This window comes from Leuciscus leuciscus (assembly GCF_965113295.1).
Source record: "Leuciscus leuciscus genome assembly, chromosome: 17".
Lineage (NCBI taxonomy): Eukaryota > Metazoa > Chordata > Actinopteri > Cypriniformes > Leuciscidae > Leuciscus > Leuciscus leuciscus.
The window spans coordinates 7,030,759-7,049,213 of NC_138741.1; the positions used below are offsets into that span (position 1 = coordinate 7,030,759).

General features: G+C 38.3%; 1 protein-coding gene across 5 annotated transcripts in view; it reads left to right on the forward strand.

Annotated features, from left to right (window-relative positions):
* ktn1 (kinectin 1) overlaps window positions 1-18,455 on the forward strand; it is a 39,909-nt gene that overhangs the window by 10,625 nt on the left and 10,829 nt on the right. For 2 of the 5 annotated variants that reach the window (XM_082143715.1, XM_082143718.1), the window contains exons 2-25: window positions 1,081-1,715; window positions 2,264-2,443; window positions 2,873-3,025; window positions 3,259-3,389; window positions 3,519-3,632; window positions 4,187-4,309; window positions 4,447-4,559; window positions 4,831-4,975; window positions 8,596-8,680; window positions 8,764-8,972; window positions 9,070-9,138; window positions 9,229-9,266; window positions 10,395-10,485; window positions 10,583-10,651; window positions 10,745-10,773; window positions 11,388-11,478; window positions 11,631-11,699; window positions 11,813-11,850; window positions 11,945-12,035; window positions 12,140-12,252; window positions 13,514-13,583; window positions 13,738-13,778; window positions 13,897-13,987; window positions 15,908-15,994. In XM_082143715.1, coding sequence (XP_081999841.1) covers window positions 1,082-1,715; window positions 2,264-2,443; window positions 2,873-3,025; window positions 3,259-3,389; window positions 3,519-3,632; window positions 4,187-4,309; window positions 4,447-4,559; window positions 4,831-4,975; window positions 8,596-8,680; window positions 8,764-8,972; window positions 9,070-9,138; window positions 9,229-9,266; window positions 10,395-10,485; window positions 10,583-10,651; window positions 10,745-10,773; window positions 11,388-11,478; window positions 11,631-11,699; window positions 11,813-11,850; window positions 11,945-12,035; window positions 12,140-12,252; window positions 13,514-13,583; window positions 13,738-13,778; window positions 13,897-13,987; window positions 15,908-15,994 — 2,874 coding nt within the window. In that variant the 5' untranslated portion in view covers window position 1,081. The remainder of the gene's footprint in view (window positions 1-1,080; window positions 1,716-2,263; window positions 2,444-2,872; window positions 3,026-3,258; window positions 3,390-3,518; window positions 3,633-4,186; window positions 4,310-4,446; window positions 4,560-4,830; window positions 4,976-8,595; window positions 8,681-8,763; window positions 8,973-9,069; window positions 9,139-9,228; window positions 9,267-10,394; window positions 10,486-10,582; window positions 10,652-10,744; window positions 10,774-11,387; window positions 11,479-11,630; window positions 11,700-11,812; window positions 11,851-11,944; window positions 12,036-12,139; window positions 12,253-13,513; window positions 13,584-13,737; window positions 13,779-13,896; window positions 13,988-15,907; window positions 15,995-18,455) is intronic. The other 3 variants (XM_082143716.1, XM_082143717.1, XM_082143719.1) reach the window with 3 other exon arrangements.

The window sequence follows — 18,455 nt, forward strand, 5'->3', positions numbered from 1 at the left end:
CTTCGCAGCCTAGCAAAGCCACACTTCTTTTTTAGCTTATGACATCCACAGTTGTATTAAAAATTAAGTTAATAGATCCCCCCTTTATATTTATCAAGAAACGGTTACTACAGCAAAACTTCTTTTTAGTTTTCATTCGCCCCAATAGGAAGCATATTATCAGCGTTTGAACGATCAGATGCTTTTTTTCAGATGAATCAGATGCTTTCTTGCTGCTGTTTTCTCACTGCTGTCACTTTTGTTGTGTGTTTATTTTGTTATTGAGAGGAAAGCATGCAGTACATATTTACATATTCTATCGAAACGCCGCTCTCAGCAACGCGGATGGCTTCGGGATGTTAAGCGAGCTCTTGGATTCAGCTTCAGAGCTGTACACCGTATAATTCTATCATCTTGGGTTTGCTAATGCTAACGTTAGCAATACAGCCTTGTGCTTCTCTACGTCACAGTTTACGTTCTGAGATAACACTGCCATATAGAGGTCAGGGTTAAACCAAACACAAAGCCACTGACACGAATCTTGGAAGTAAAACAATTAAATATATATCGACGCAGTGTTTTTGAGAACCTATACAGAATCACTACACTCATATGATGTGGCCATTTAGCTGAAGTGCTGAATTGTCATCAAAATCTGTATCCGTGGGTGAGAGAAACTGAAAAGCATAGAATTTTACAAAAGCAAGATTTAATCTTCTAAATGTGCTTTTTGTCATTGTTAGCAAGCACACTTAGCTTATAGATAACCTCAATACGAACATATTTGTACTGAACGCCACGAAACTTGAATTTTTAGTGGACTATAAAGTAGGTCCAAACAGACCAGGTGTGCAAAACTGTTACTTGAACCCTAAATAAACACACTTGATCCTGATGTGTTGGAGCATGTTTCGAAACTGAACACTGCAGTGTTAAGGCTGTGGCCCTCAAGGAACTGAGTTTTGCATGCCTGACATAAACAATGTTGATTCTTTGTAGATTGCAGTATTCAGTTGTTTGTTTGGCCCTGTTGTCATGCATCCTGCTGGACTGAACATTTGTGCTCACCTTGTCTTTCTGCTCTTTATTGTGTTCTTTAAGAATGGCGCTGGACATGGCTGACTCACAGTACCTTCTCATCCTGGCACCGTCGCTGGTAATCGCTCTCATGTTCCTCTTTTTCTGGCTCTTCATGAAAGAGACTTCCTACGATGAGGTTCTGGCCCGCCAGAAAAAAGACCTTAAACTGCCTCCCGCCAAGCCCGAGGCTCGTAAGAAGAACGAGAAAAAGAAGAACAAGAAGAAGGAGACCGGTGGAAGTGGAGTGGGAGAAGGAGGTGGAGGCGGCGAGTCGGAGGAAGACCTGAGGGATTTCGATACATCTGATGCCACTAGCCCTGCCTCTAATGATGAGGATTCTGAGGTGGTACCCATGAGCCCACCTGTTGCTGCTCCGGTCCTGGCAGAACCTCCGTCCGGGATAAGAGAGAGGAAGAAGAAAGAGAAGAAGCCAAAAGCTTCTCCAACTCCTGCCCCAATGGTTGTACCCCTCTCCCGTACCACCCCAACTACTGCTCCTGCCTCAGAAGAACCGGAAGTCAATGGTTCAAAACCTGCAGTCCGTAAAGAGCAAGCCATCCCGCTGACCAAGCAGTCCAGCTCACCTCAGGCCACGCCCCCTGTCCCAGCTGAGACTACCAGCAAAAAGAAAGCCAAGAAGCAGAAGAGTGAGTCTGGTGAGTGGACTACCTACAAATGTGAATGTGTGTCAAGCAAATCCAACTGACCATGTAAGTGGTCAAGAGCAGTTTGTGATTTTTCTGTGATTGTGCTTGAACAACCTAAAATCGCTCGACCGTTTAAACTGGCAAGACTTAAAAACACATGGGAATGATGTTTCATTTCACCAATTGGTCCAGTGACATTTCCGTCAACTGTCCCGAATGTATTTCACCAATAGCCGTGGACTCAACAAAGTCCAACTCAAGTCGGAGTAAAAATCCATCACAAGTACAAGTCCATTAAAAGTTGTCCCAACTCTACACAATATAGACACTGACACCTTAAAATCATATCATCAGGGAAGCGCTAATTAAACGTCAGTGATTTTTGCCAATGATTTCCAAAATGGAAAAATTTTGGCTAAATATTTTAACTTTAAAAGATGTTGCATGGTAACACACTAGAATTATAGCAATTTCTGCATGGGCGAGCCACACAATCATTTTTGCAAGTTCTTTTCTTATGTTCTTCTCTGAAGATAACTAGCTCTCTTTTCACACAGAAGAGCATCCACCTGAGGTCAAGCTCGATCTGTCTCCTCTTGTGGTGAAGGAGGAGCCTGTGATCATGGAGGTAAAGGTTCAGGACGGAGCCGCTCCTGTTTCTACAGCAGCGCCACCTAATGCCTCCAGCGGCAGTGGCCGTCGAAAGAAGAAGCAGAAGGTGGAACCTGTTGTCACAGGTAGGAATACAGCAAAATAAGACCAACTAGAGAGGATACAATTCGCAGTTGAGTCGACAGTGAGAAAAGACTTCTTTGAAAAACACAAAATCATACTGACACCAGAGTAAACTTACTAGCCAATGGCGATTCTGTTACCTTCGTGTGTTTGTCAAGCTCCAAAACAGCAAAAAAGCACCATGAAAGATGTTATAAGCTTTCGTAAATCATTCGTGCGTATTTAAACTGCATATTCAAAAATATTTTCATGACAAAAATGTCCTTAAGACTTTTATTTTTGCTTTAAAATGTTGGTCCCCGTTCACTGATACTGTATGGAAAAGAGCCGCATGAACATTCTTTTAAACTTCTCCATAGATGAATGATGACACAATTTTAGTTTTGCATAACTTATTCCTTAAGTGACTCCTGTGGTCATATTTGTTTCAGTGGACGAGGCCCATGTCCATTCCTCTGCCCCAGTCGCTCAGACTGACTCCGCTGCCCCGACAAACCACCAGAGCAACCAAAACAACGAGACACCGCCTCCTGCTCCCGCGTCCACCAAACATGGCAAGAAACAGAAGAGTGAAACCAACAAAGGTACTTGGTGTCTTTTAATGCATGTTTTACAGTAGCACACAAAAATGTATATGGGTTAGATTTGGGGATCATAGTCGGATCTTAATTATTTAAAAAAAAAAATTATACTTAAGTATATTCATAATCAGCATGGCTTTAATGGCATCAAATACTGCCTACGGAGGGTTTTAAAATGAATTTCCTGAAGACCTGTGGTGTGAACAGGTGGCTGATACGTGTCTGTTTTTGTGCAGAGAACTCTGAGGTGAAGCTGAAGGAGTTGCTGGCCAGTCTGAGTGGACTGGTGCTGTCAGATACTGATGTGGTCAGTCTCGTCTCGCTGCTCAGAGACAAGAGTCCCAATACTTTGGACAACTGGTACAAGGTTAGAGGATGAGGTTCACTTTTATTTTTTGTTTAGTGTTTTTTGCCGTCATGCCGTAATGAAATATGTTCAGGAGTGGAAGTTTGAGTAGTCAAATTTCTGATGATTCTTCTGGTTTTGTTTTCTTAGTCTGCAGCTAAGTTTGAGCCTTCGGCCCAGCAGCTCGCAGAGAAAGATCGTCTTCTGAGCACGCTACAGGAGGAGGCGTCCATTGCCAAGGGCAAAGTCAAACAGTTAAGCCAGGTTAGTCATTTATGTCTCTTATGTTTCCTGATGTGAGTACCAGGCTTCCTGGTTTGGATATATGTGGCACTTTCCATGAGTTCAAATTAATGTCCCACTTAAAATAAAAAATGTGTTGTTCAGATATATTAAGGAAAGAATCTCATTACTCTATTATTAGAACATTGATTTACATTGATTGATTGGTTATTATTTGATTACATTTTTAAAAAAAAGTTTATTACTAGAAAATAACCACATCACACAAATCAGGGTTGTAAACTCTGTTCAGCCAAAGTTTGGTTTTGCAGAAATTGCAAACCTCATACAAAATGAACCTGCTCATATAATATTACATTTAAATTTCTTAGAAATAAGGTTCTGAATAATTAGCTATTAGCAGCAATTATAACCTATTGTAATGAATTGTTGTAATAATAATGACTAATTAATTAACGTTTTCTGACATTTGCACAGTGCCACATAATTGTGCTGTAAGCACGCCATAAATATAACTGTGTCAGCTTTGCTTCGTTTTGATGAGCATGGTAGTAATTTATTGAATGGGACTTCAGGAACTGCAGGCTGAGAAGCAGAAGACAGGCCGTGTGGAGTCTGTGCTGCATGAACATCGTGTTGCCAGAGATAAAGACATCATGCAGGCTAAAGCTCAGAGCTACCAGGAGATGCAGATTAAGGTAATCAATCTCGTTGCGTTGGCCGATAAGACTGTCATGCAGAGGGCCATGCGTGTCATGAAGGAGCAGGAGGAGGCGTACTTGATGAAGTACGCTTCGTGAGAACATCCAATGACAAGTGAACTTTCTCTCTGCAGTTCCAACAGGTCAGAGAACAGCTGGAGAGTCAGATCGCTCGTCTGCAGCAGGAGAACGGCATCCTGAGAGATGCTGTGGAGAGATGCTCCACCACCAACCAGATGGAGAGCAAGTGAGTTTTTTTTCCTTTTTTTTTTCTTTTTTTCGGCTTTTCTGCTGAAATGTGCTGCACAAACTGTTAAAGGGTTAATTAACCCCAAACATCAAGCTATATTCTCTCAAAAAACTAAAGAAAATGTAATTCCTCCTAATATGGCCACTTTAGAGCGCTCATACGGTATGCCGACACTTGGAGTTTTCAAGCACTGAAATTGGTGGAAAAACTGGGAAATTTCCACAATCTTTGCAAACTTATATGGTTTTAATTTAATGTGTGTTTTCAGGCAGTCATCAGAGCTGAATAAACTGCATTCAGAATACAACGGCCTGATGAAAGAGCTAGCGGAAACCAAAAACAAGCTGCAGCAGGAAGAGTTGCAGCGGAAGGGTCTAGAAGTCAACTACAAGCAGAATGTGTCTCAGCTGGAGGTGCTGATCACATCACACCCACAAAGCCATTGCACAATACACATCTTTGAACTGAATCCCACTATTATTAAAACACCAAACAAGGCATTCACAAAATCAGTTAGCCCTGTTTTATGATGTGTGAAGTACAATATATAGCTAATTACATTGTACTATTTAGAAGTGTGACTTAAAAACATTCATGATCAGATGTGCTAATTGGCCTGAGTTTTGGAAATTAATACGAAACCAATGTAGCTTGCCAAGCTACTGATGATTTAAAGATGCTGTCAGAACTGCACAAAGAAATGAGTAAGAAAAAAAAGAAAAAAATTATTTAAATATTTATCAGATTAAGTAAAATGTACTTTTTCTGACAACAGTGTGAAATTTAAATGTATTGAAATTTATTGTGTGAAATTTAAATGTATTCAATTCAGTCGACTTAATTCAGTTGAGTCAAGTGGACTTAATTCAGTTCAGTCAAGTGGGCTTAATTCAGTGTCGACTTAATTCAGTTGAGTCAAGTGGACTTAATTCAGTTCAGTCAAGTGGACTTAATTCAGTTCAGTCAAGTGGACTTAATTCAGTTCAGTCAAGTGGACTTAATTCAGTTCAGTCAAGTGGGCTTAATTCAGTGTCGACTTAATTCAGTTCAGTCAAGTCGACTTAATTCAGTTCAGTCAAGTCGACTTAATTCAGTTCAGTCAAGTCGACTTTAGGGATACTTCAGGATTTAGCATTAAGCTTTGTATTAGTAGAAAACCTGTAATATTTTCGAATGACCGTGCTTTCCACCCTCATATCCCCCTGAGATGACAGATTTATGTATTTTTTGTCTGTAAAAAATCCTCCGATGACGCAAAAATCGTGGGGGGCGCTCGAAGGGGGTCTCGCCCAGGGTGTAATTCAATGTAGAACCGCCACTGATCGGCTAATGTGCGTTTTAACATTGCTAAGAAAATTCCCGCTCCTCCGTGAGAGATACGAGACCTGTGCGTCTCAGTAATGACGCCACCGGCCTCCCGCCTTTCTCCCGCGGCTCTCAGCCTCATCCTGCTCGCCACAGTAAACATGATGAATGGCGACTGTAAACGCAAAAGCCGAATCCCGGACATTTTGGGCGATCTCGATATCCCGGGCAAACTCGTCACGGAGACTCACTAGTAGCCTAACCTTGTTGTTTTCAACTGCGCTCTCTAACCGGGAGGCGTGGCTTGGGAGTGGCCTCCTAGGGCAGCGAAGCAAGTGCATTCTGGGAGTTGTTGTCTTTCATCCACATAAGCCAAAAATACATTTTCTGGCTTTTCTCAATCTAGAAAGCTCCAAATTCAAAAATTTCTTCACATTTCTTCTACATAAATGACCTATTTTAAATACACATTCATCTTTCCAGAGGTGAAGTATCCCTTTAAGTCAGTTCAGTCAAGTCGACTTAAGTCGGTGGGGTGGTAGTGGCGCAATGGATAAGACACATGCCTTTGGTGGGAGAGATCCGGGTTCGAATCCACTGTGAGACACCAATGTGTCCCTGAGCAAGACACTTAACCACTAGTTGCTCCAGAGGCGTGCGACCTCTGACATATATAGCAATTGTAAGTCGCTTTGGATAAAAGCGTGAGCTAAATGAATAAATGTAAATGTAAAGTCAGTTCAGTCAAGTCGACTTAAGTCAGTTCAGTCAAGTCGACTTAAGTCAGTTCAGTCAAGTCGACTTAAGTCAGTTCAGTCAAGTCGACTTAAGTCAGTTCAGTCAAGTCGACTTAAGTCAGTTCAGTCAAGTCGACTTAAGTCAGTTCAGTCAAGTCGACTTAAAGGAACACTCCACCGTTTTTTGAAATAGGGCTTATTCACTTTCTTTCCTACATTTAGATAGGTGGGCAAATGCATTTTTGTCTCAGTGCATGCATTGTTTTAGTTTGACAGGGTCGGCGCTAGCTTAGCTTAGCACAATGAATGGAATCCTTTGTTGCCAGCTAGCATGTCCTGAGTAAAAGTGATATAAAAAATTTAAAAAACCCACCTAATTACTTCTTGTGGCCTGCGTATTCACAACAAGTACAAATAGTGATGCAGATTAACACTAGGCGATTTCCTAGGCAGATATTGACTTATATATTAAGGACTATATTAGGGGGAAGCACAGGCGAAGCACTGCTACTTGGGCGTGATATCTCTGCGCCCAAGTAGCAGTGCTTCACCTGTGCTTCCCCCTAATATAGTCCAAAGTCAATATCTGCATAGGAAATCGTCTAGTGTTAATCTGCATCGCTATTTGTACTTGTTGTGAATACGCAGGCCACAAGAAGTAATTAGGTGGGTTTTTTAATTTTTTTATATCACTTTTACTCAGGACATGCTAGCTGGCAACAAAGGATTCCATTCATTATGCTAAGCTAAGCTAGCGCCGACCCTGTCAAACTAAAACAATGCGACAAAAATGCATTTGCCCACCTATCTAAATGTAGGAAAGAAAGTGAATAAGCCCTATTTCAAAAAACGGTGGAGTGTTCCTTTAAGTCAGTTCAGTCAAGTCGACTTAAGTCAGTTCAGTCAAGTCGACTTAAGTCAGTTCAGTCAAGTCGACTTAAGTCAGTTCAGTCAAGTCGACTTAAGTCAGTTCAGTCAAGTCGACTTAAGTCAGTTCAGTCAAGTCGACTTAAGTCAGTTCAGTCAAGTCGACTTAAGTCAGTTCAGTCAAGTCGACTTAAGTCAGTTCAGTCAAGTCGACTTAAGTCAGTTCAGTCAAGTCGACTTAAGTCAGTTCAGTCAAGTCGACTTAAGTCAGTTCAGTCAAGTCGACTTAAGTCAGTTCAGTCAAGTCGACTTAAGTCAGTTCAGTCAAGTCGACTTAAGTCAGTTCAGTCAAGTCGACTTAAGTCAGTTCAGTCAAGTCGACTTAAGTCAGTTCAGTCAAGTCGACTTAAGTCAGTTCAGTCAAGTCGACTTAAGTCAGTTCAGTCAAGTCGACTTAAGTCAGTTCAGTCAAGTCGACTTAAGTCAGTTCAGTCAAGTCGACTTAAGTCAGTTCAGTCAAGTCGACTTAAGTCAGTTCAGTCAAGTCGACTTAAGTCAGTTCAGTCAAGTCGACTTAAGTCAGTTCAGTCAAGTCGACTTGACTTAACTGAATAAATTTCACACAATTAAATATCAAATATCAACTAAATGAACCATTGAAACAAATTTTAAACAGCTGTTAACCAACTTTTTGTTTATTTTGCCATGACAAAATGACAATTGGCAGATCTGATTTATTATTTGTTTAAATATTTACTCATTTAAGTACCTTTTTTTAATTTTTTTTAATTTTTTTTTATATACGTGTTGATGAAATTAATTGATTTGGTCAAACAAGCCATCCTTGCATTTTCCTATACTAAAGACAGAGAGGAATCTCAAGGAGGGTGTGTTTGATTATTGCCTCTGCTCACTTTATGGCTTGTGATTTGGATTTACTTTTTCAAACATTAATTTTAATTTTCCATACACTGCTACTTGTTGTCAAAATTAGCTTGTTACAGAAAAAGCGACTCTTGAAAACAGCTGCGCTTCTGTTTAACGTCTGAAAAATTTAGCATCTGTTTAAATGTCCCCTACATTCAGTTAGCTAATCCCCAACAAATGTATCTTTTTTTTTGCAGGATGCGAAACGTAGTTGGGAAGATCTGCAGAACTATTTACACAACGTGAGTGCAGAGAGAGAAAAGCTCCAGGTCGCTAAACAAGGTAGAAATACACGTGCACCACCTTTAAAGACATCGAATGATCTGCACTGGCCACTCAACACGTGTCTCCTGTGTCCATCTCAGAGCTGCAGAATAAGCTGATGGCTGTGGAGAGTGAGATGACCACGAAAAGCAAGGAGATCCAGAGTCTCCACGGCAGCCTGAAAGAATCAATCTTCTTCAAGGAGCAAGAGCAGCAGAAGGTCATGCAGCTGGAGCAGAAGGTCAGGCAACTGCTGGAGGCAGCGAAGCACACCATGCAACCTGACGACCAACTACAGGAACAAGTCCAGGTACTTCTTACAAGTCACTGTACACCTCAAACTCAACAGAAGCATGTCTGCATGTTATATATCGCTGCTGATCAACACACAATATTGTCGTTTGCAGGATCTTCTTAATGAAAACAAAACGCTGAAAGTTCAGATTGATAATCTTCAGACTCAGCTCAATGCTCAGGTATGTGTGTGTGGACTAGTGGATGAGGGTGAATCTGTCTCTGCTTGTTGGTGGACATTAATGTTTGAGTCGTTTCGTTTTTTCTTTTAGGCTACGACAGCATCACATTTCGATGAGCTTCAAAAACTGTAAGTGATCGCCTCAAAGCTTACTTGTTTTTTAGTTTCGCATAGAGGCCTGTTTCACACTGCATATGTAAGCGTTTCATATATATTTTGCCACCCGTTTTAACAAGTTAGGTTGCAGTATTCACACTGGCGGTGCATAGCAGAAACATGGCTGCAGAAAATATTGAATATATACATTTTTTACGATATAGGCATCTATGAAGTAACTTAATCTACTCATCCATTTTTTGAAAAAAAATAAAAAAAGCTTGATGCAGTTGCAGTGACAAACAGATATAGAACTTCATATTCAGTAAATCTGAGGGAATTGAAATGGTTTAAGCAGTTTGAAGCTACAATTTGGGGTTTAGATTCCATTCCATGTTGATTAATTACCATTTGGATGTAAATGTAAATTAGTAATCAAGTTTGTAATCATTCTCAGTGGCCAAACATGGGCAGCCATTACATAATTTACATTATTAAATGAAATATTAATATTGTAACCTAGAGATCTGACAGCAGAATGTGTGTAATATGTAGCTGTCTAACTTGCTGAACTAGTTTAATGTTTAGCTTAACGTTCTTGATCAGATGCTGTGAAACCCTGTTAAATGGTTTTCAGTTGCAGAGTTGTGAAAGCTCTTTGAAACTAGCTTAGCTTGACAAGCTACTTATAAAGGTATCATTTAACACTACCATCCAAAGTTTGCCTCACAAACATGAGAAATGTATCTATAGAAAGCTTGAAATGTCTACTTTTAAAGCAAATACTCTCTAATTATGCAATTCATATGAAAGGTGCATTTCTCTCTCAACATCAGCAACTTCATCTTTGCAGCTGACACTGATTCAGAAAACACTAGATTATTAAAAAAAAATTTAATTTCCACTTGGTATTTTTTTCAACACATTCATAATCATTACTTTTGCTGGTGCTTTGTGGCAAGCTTTATGCGTGCGCTTGATAGTGGGATATGGACTAATTAGACCTGCTGATAATGGACTAATTAGACCTGCTTTCTGCCAAAAGTCCTAACATGGAACAAACTTATCACTTGCCACTTTATCACACCTCACGTGGTTGGTGGACAGTTTAAGGTGGTCAGCTGTCTTAAACCTCATTATCCTTCATGTGTCTCTCATTAGGCTGGCTGATAAAGAGCTGCAGAGAAAGAGCCTAGAAGATTCTCTCAATGCTGAGAGGAGCAGCGGCGCCAGCAGGGAGACCAACATGCAGGCAAGTGTCACCACCATTGTTTTAGCTCACACCGGTTTAACTGAAGTTTGATTTCCGCTGTGTAATAAACCTCTGTCTCTCTCTCTGCTCTCTGCAGGCCATGCACAATGAGAATCTGACATTGAAGGCTGAGCTCCAGAATCTGCAGGCACAGATTTCTGAGCAGGTTAGACTTCAGTTGCTTTTCTTTCCACGAATCCACTTACCGTATACATGTGAACTTTAACGCACACCACTGTCGTGTCTTCTCTTTCCCCAGGTTGTAACTGTGGATCAGCTTCAGCAGGGGTGAGTGCATTGATAAGCAGATGGTTAGAAATATTATCATTATATAGTGCACACTAGTGCTGTACTAATGATACAATTCTAGCCAATACCAGTAGCCCAGTTATTTTCATGTTATGGCCAATATTAAAAATCAATATCAGTAATTGATTTTTAGTAAACAATAGTTTTATAAATTACCCATGGTCAATGGCCATCTGTGTGAATTATATTGAAATATTTTTTCTTTATGATTACTTTGTGTTATTACAAGTGTATCTAAACGAAAATACATAAAGTAGAATGCAATATGAAAATTAGCATATGAAAATCCACATCATGGATCTTTATTTATTTTTTTATTATAGAGACAGTTTACGAGTTGTATTCGTGGACACACGAAATTAAATGGAGATTCATAATGAAAGTATAATTCAGAGCTGAAATAAGTTTATTTCGCATTTCTAAGTAACATTAGTAAAGTTTGTAACCGATTTTATTCACGAACGCACAACTTTGTGTGGAGATTGGACTAAAATATGCAAGTTCTTCCTGCCAGTAATCTTTGAGTATATAAACAGTGACACATTGTTTATTAAAGATTATTAATAAATGTTTGTCATATTATGTGTCCTTAGCCTTCAGCACCGTGATGATAAGGTTAGAACGGTGGAGACTTTACTGGAGTCCAGTCTCATTCAGGTGGCCAATAAGGAAGAGGAACTAAAGGTGAACAAGACAAGAAAATAGTTTATATTTATATTAGTTATAATAGTTTATTATAATTGTATTTTATTTTTTAACTAGCTAAAGTTAAATTATCAATTAAAATTTGTTGTATTTAATGTACCTTTTAATAGTTTTTGTTTTGTTTTTTACAGGCGGTCATAAATGAATATGAAGCTTTGAAACAGCAACTGGAGGCAGTACAGAAACAGTCCACAGAACAGGTAGCGAGCCACACAAAGACATTATATGTGGAGGAGAGAGTCGTACTGTGTTAAATGCCTGCCAAAGCTGCCCACTCACATTCTTCCTGTTTCGTACCCTCACATTTTTCCAGACATTATCAGAAAAGGCTCTAGAAGAGCTACAGCAAAAGTAAGTTACATAGTCACGACTAGAGATTATTGAGTGATTATCATCACTCAACTATTTCTTGAGTGATAAAATGTCAACTTTCTGTTTCAATCAGGATTCAAGAGAAGGATGAAAAAATTTGTTCTGTTGAGGGAAGTTTGCAGTCAGCAATGGACAAAGACTCAGAGAGGAAGAAGGCAATAGAAGTAAGTCTGTGCTGCATGTTCTGTTCATCTAGATGCTTCATTGCTGCAGTCTGTGCTCATCCATTTGAATGATGAATAAAAGACTGATGCAAATTTGTCCACAGGATCTACAACAGCAGGTCGAGACTCTAAACACTGAACTTGCTCAGCTGAAGAGCAGAGAAACTCAGGAGTCAAACTCAGACTTGAGTGCCAAACTTCAGGAGCTTCGTGCTCAGTATGTATCTCTCCTCTCATGTGCCTTTTTAATTGTCAGTCAATTCCAGATTGAAAAATCAAATGGCATCTTTTTTAAAAGTACCTTTAAAAGTACCTTGTTGATTATATGGATAGTTCAGCCATGAAACTCTATTTGCGTTCTGATTGGTTGTTTCAGTGTAACGCTCAGTCAATTAAATTTCCATATTAATTAATTACCACTTCCCTTTATAACTGCAACGCATCAAAACAAATTCAATAACTGGGCGGGCTATGCAAATTCTTACTCTAGCTGCCCTCCTCCTCCCCAGCACCACCTGCCTAGATCTGCTGTTAGGGATCTAGCAGCAACTGCATGTTTCCATTCATTTTATGCTCTGAGCATTTAGTGCAGCAGCATAGCAGATCTAGTCCACCAAAACCAAGCCTATGTACATTCCCTTTACATTAATAAAATGTGTTATAAACTATCCCAAGAGTTGTCATGACTGAACTATAGTTTGTTTCATGTTTGCTTTAAATGATTTACTAGGTCCTGCCCTAAAGTCAAATTGAGGGAAAAACTATTTCGATATCAAAAAAGAAAGGTAGAGATTAGGTCTGGCCAATAAAATCTCAAAATTGTATTGCGATAAATTTTTTGATACATGCATACATGCATGCATACACACACACACACACACACACACACACACATACATACACACAAGTTTTATAAATGTATTTCATTAGACACCATTTTAGTGATTTAAAACAAAATCAAGAAAAAATCAAACGTAAAGCAGTTTTTGAAAGAATTTAGTAAATGGCCTTATATTATAAGGTAGCTTATTCTGTTGTGTTTGCTTATAAACAAACAATTTTGCATTCATTCTCAAGGTTTAAGAAACATGTAGAATGTATTATCTTCCATATTAATGGTATGAAATTAATACCATGATGCATTTCCATATCAAATGATGTAGAACAAAAATGATTGTAATATTTTTGGGCATATTGCCAATCCCTAATAGAGACTTCCCAAAGTTATCAAATTCAGTTCCATTAGTCATTTCCTAAAACGAAAAATACAATCAAAACACTGAGAATATATTCTATTTGAGAATATACATTTGACAAAACTTTTTGCTGAAATTGTGATGCCAATAATAGCTTTTATCTGAAACATATATTCTTCTTTTTGAGCGTCCCAGAAAAAAAATCGGTGTTGAATTATTTAGTATATATTGTAATCACTGGATGTAACCCTGACAGATCAACAATGCATATGTATATCATAGGTTAACGGCCAAGGATCAGGATGTTGAGAGACTGCAGAGAGAACTGGAGAAGGAAGTGCAACAGCAACAGGTGAGAATGATGAGAAATTCATAACAGATGCCACAGAAACAACTATAACAACCTGTTAATGCAACACATTATATTTACTCCAAGTAACTTTGCTGACATTTTGATATTCACTTTGCATTTGCATTGATATAATCATGTCTTTTTCCCCCAAAAGCAAACCGTTTCAGCAGCTCCCAGCCAGGAATTATTAACAGCGTAAGTCGCATTCTTTTAGTTACGATATATGTTGGTGATCTCAAACGTGTTCCAGTATAATAAAGGCTCATCATCACACTGACATAATACACACGTCCTGTTATGTGTCTGTCCTCAGGCTGTCAGAGAAGGACAAGCGGCTATCTGAACTTCAGGAAGAACTGCTTCAGTTGAGGGAATCGGTGGAGCTTCACCGTAAGAAGAACAACGTAAGTTGAGTGAGGTTGAGGGTTTGTTTTGTTTTTTGCTCCTGTAGAAGAGCTTTAGCTTTTCTTGTCTAATGCACATGCTATTGAGTATGTAAAACAGGTGACTTTAATTTGAATGGCAGCTATTGAACAGATCCTGTGCATCCCTGAGCCTTGTTGGAAGTGCGTTTGTGATAATTATGACCTGGAAAGAAATATAGAGCCAGTTTCTGCATCAGAAGTGTGCACTATGTAAATTTAACCCCATAAGAAATGAAAAATACTTTTGAAATTGTGTAAAATATTTAAATATGCATAATGTGTTTTATATTATTTAAAATGTAAACTAAAGTGTTCAGTATTTTCCAGAAGGTCATAAACATACTGTCACTTATATTCCAAAGCGACTTATGTCAAGTACACATAAATATACACACTCATAGCACGTCAGTCCTAGCATTGCCTAACTTGACATTGCAATCAGTGTCTGTTTGCTCACCTGATTTTCCACGATTTTAGCAGTATTCCTCCAGGCTACACATGGAATCTCTTTCTTCTCTTCCTAAATCCTCAAACGTTTCACCATCTGTCTTTTTTGCTAGTAAATGTCTTTTTTGGTCTTTTTAATTCAGTAAATGGCAATAAATGTTGCTCAGCGTAACAAGAAAATGCGACTCGTACACCAATGCAACGTTCATTCTCCTATGTTTGTTTTTTACCCTGTGTGAGATAAATTCAGGTATGACTTTTTCCTGGAAAATACAGTACACTTACATGATATTTTAATGCCAGTGATCTAAAAAAAGCTTTTACATAGTGGTGGTCCCCCATCGTAGAGGCAGCCATATTTAGATATGTCAAGCTGAATACTATTTACTTTATCTAAATACATTGTCCCAACATTGTCAGGCACTTTTTGTTGAAGAAAGAAATTGATCAGCTAATAGGGTATTCTGAAATTGGCAACTTTGACTTTTGTGATGCTACATCCACACCAGTAGGTGTCAGTGTAACGTCTCATATCGACCACACAAACAAAATGACCAAATACACCTTCAAGAAATATAATTGTTTGTCTTGTTAGCAAAACATTACATACAAAATTCCACACCAAAGTTGATATCAGTATGAAAGAAAAACATTGAGAATAATTGGGAAGTCAGTCCAAACTTCAAAGGGGACTCAAGATGACTGAAAATTATTAAAATTAAAAGAAAATAAGTATTAAAACAAGCTGAAACAACTGAAAAAAGAAGATATTTCTTATTTAATTCACCCCCTTAACAACTTGTTTTCCCTTTGAAGAACCAGGGTTCCCAATGTCTTGATATGAGGACATATCTTTGTCTCCATGGGCATTTTTATACATTTCATGAATCAATATCGTCTTGCAGTAGTCGTGCATTGATCTAAAATATTCCATCAAGTGGAAATTGAGTAAAAATCCTTATCCAGTAAATCATGAACAACTGGAAAAGTTATGGGAAAAGCCATTGAGTCAAAAAAGTTGAGAACCACTGGTTTAAACTTGTGTACATCAGCTCAATACATTTTGTTTTATTTTATATAGATATTTATTTATTTATTTTGGATTTGATATAATGTAATCAGTTTTAATAAATCCTGCATTTTCCACCGCTTTTTAGCTAAACATTCTTCATGGCACATTTTCTTTTTCTCCTTGTAATTCTTGAATTACAGGACGATTTTGGTCACTGTTAGGGAATTTAAACTGTTTATTAACATTCATAAACCATTCAATATGTTTAGGCCGTTGCTCGCTTTTTGTGGTCTTTGAATGTCTGTGTAAATCAGTGGTACCTGGAAGTACCTTGGTTGGGTCTTGGAACTGTACACATGGTTCTATACATGAATGGGACAATCATTTGTTTGGCAAGAGTTTAGGCTGAACTGAAGTGGTGTTTCTCTGAAACTGACTAGGAGCTACGGGAGAAAAACTGGAGCGCTATGGAGGCGCTGTCAGCCACCGAGACCATACTTCAGGGAAAACTCACCAAGAGCGCCAAGGTTCGCACCACAACTCCCAAACTACTTCACTCTAGAGTCAAATCAAAGCATCTCTCCAATAAGCCATTTATTGACCAGTGAAGTTCTTATTCCTAATTAACTTCCTCATGACTGGCTGCATACTCATTTCATAACTCTGAACTGCTCAGCTGCATGCTACTAATGCGCTATGTTGAGTGCTGAGAGCTGTAAAAATCTTCAAACCTGCCAATGAAAAGCTTTGAAATTTGCCCAGAAATTTTGGCTGGATCTTGCTGATTGTTTTTTAAAATTCTCCAGTCTGTGTGTGTGTTTATAGAATTGTTTTAAACAAGACACCTGAAATGAGTCTGCAGCTATTTTTATTTATTTATTTTATTAGATTAGGAATCATTTTATGCCCAACGTTTCCTTTGATCATCCATTAATGACATCCCTTGATTTCTTCTTTCCAAGCATGCTGATCACCACCTGATCTCCACTATTCAGTCCGCACCAATTTATATCTTATCACAATCTATTCAAAGAACTATTTATGTCATAACAACAGCAAAATCAGGAAGAAAATGATTAAAATCTCGAAGATGTACATCTTGTTCTCCATTAGTTGGGTTGCATCCATCCAGTTTTTCCCCTTTCCCAACACCTTTTATGGTCTCACCATCTTTCTCCTCCTGCCAGATGTATAGACCAATCAGTAATCAGAAACTCCAGCCACTTTAGCTTGACGTCCCCTACAGGGTTGGTCGGTCATCTAAATGTAGCGAGCCAATTGAGTTAACGCCTACGTCACAGCATAGAGAAACCAGTGGCTCTATAAACGGTCCTGGGGCTATAACTAGCCTTGCTTACATCATGAGTAATTCTACTGTGGCTCGGCCTGCCGTCAGTAGTCAGGCATGAACCGTCCGGTTTGTCGACATCTGCTCTTAGTCATCTCCAGCTGTACGAATCCCAGGCCTGCACCTGCTGTACAAACTCAGCGTTTGCCAGACCTCTGTGCTCTTCTGTGGATCTCTTCAGTTCCTTTAAATATATTCTAAAAATAATACAAAAGTAGTTTTTTTTATTTGGTCTTTTAAAGCCAACCTGAAATAAAAATTTACTTTTTCTTTTATTAATGCACGTTCGAGATCTTCTATTGAAAAACAAGCCAATTATTTATTTGGGAATAACATGAACTGGTGAATTTTCTCATGTTTAATCAAAACGTGATAGCTTGGTAGTCACTGTTTTAGCAATTGTATTCGATCTGGATACATTCTGGTAGCTAAAGCTGACTAATCGCAATCCAATCAGTTCCCAATGTATAGAATCTCATACTTTTGTTCTCAGAGGGATAATTCACCCCAAAATAATGAAAATTGTCATTATATACTCACCTTCATGTTGTTCGTTCCTCTTTGGACCACAGTTTTTGTTGTTGTTAACCAAACAGTTTTGACAGCCACTGACTTCCAAAATGGACCAAAAAAATAAATAAAAAATCTCAAAATATGTTTTGTTTCACAAAAGAAAAAGTCATAAGGTTAGGAAAGAGAGGAGGGTTAGTAAAGGATGACAGAATAGCCAGTGGTTGCCAAAACTGTTTGGTTACCAAAAGTCTTCAGAAAATCATCTTTTGTGTTCTGCAGTAAAACGAACAAACATGAGGTTGAGTAAATGATGACTAATTACATTTTTTGGCTGAGTTATCCCTTTAAATATCCTGTTTTTCTTGTCTATAAGTAAAATGCAACACATAAAATGACTTTAAAGGCTAATGTTTGTCTGTTTCCTTTGTCTAGGTGAAATAGTAATGTTTTGTTGTATGTTTAGCGAGTTATTATGGTCTTATAATAACAGTAGAAGATTAGTAGTTTATTTTAGTTGTATGTGTGCAGAAAATAGAGGTTTAGAACGAGTTGTGGTGAAAAAGTGGACCTGTATACACCAAGAAAATATTCATTTGACGACAGCTTTGTTGTTTTTTTTATTTATTTTTTATTTTAATTTTATTTTATTGTTTACATTGATTTTAAAATTCACTGACCAATAAGATATAACCTAATTTAGTCTGGGATTGCTTTAGGATATTATCCAGGACAACATAGTATAATTTGTGTGCATATTAGGGCTGTCCCCGACTATGGATTTTCATAGTCGAATCAGAATCGTCATGTCTTGCCTATAGTCGACTAATAGTCGAATCATGTGTATGGGGGTGGGGGTGGGGGCGGGGCTTTAACGTTTCAAAGCCGCGATGTAGAGAAAATCACACAAAGATATAGAAGAAAATGTATAAAAAACATTTTTGATGAATAAAACTAAGAAATAACATAAATAACTCCAGAAAGGCCACACTGCAGATTTGCATTTCACATAAATTACCTGTGCGAGCAGGCCAGCCTACAGCACAACATCGATGCACCGAAAAAATAAACAATTAATTTACTAAATTAAATTAGAACAGAATATACCTTTCTAATAAATAAAAATACAA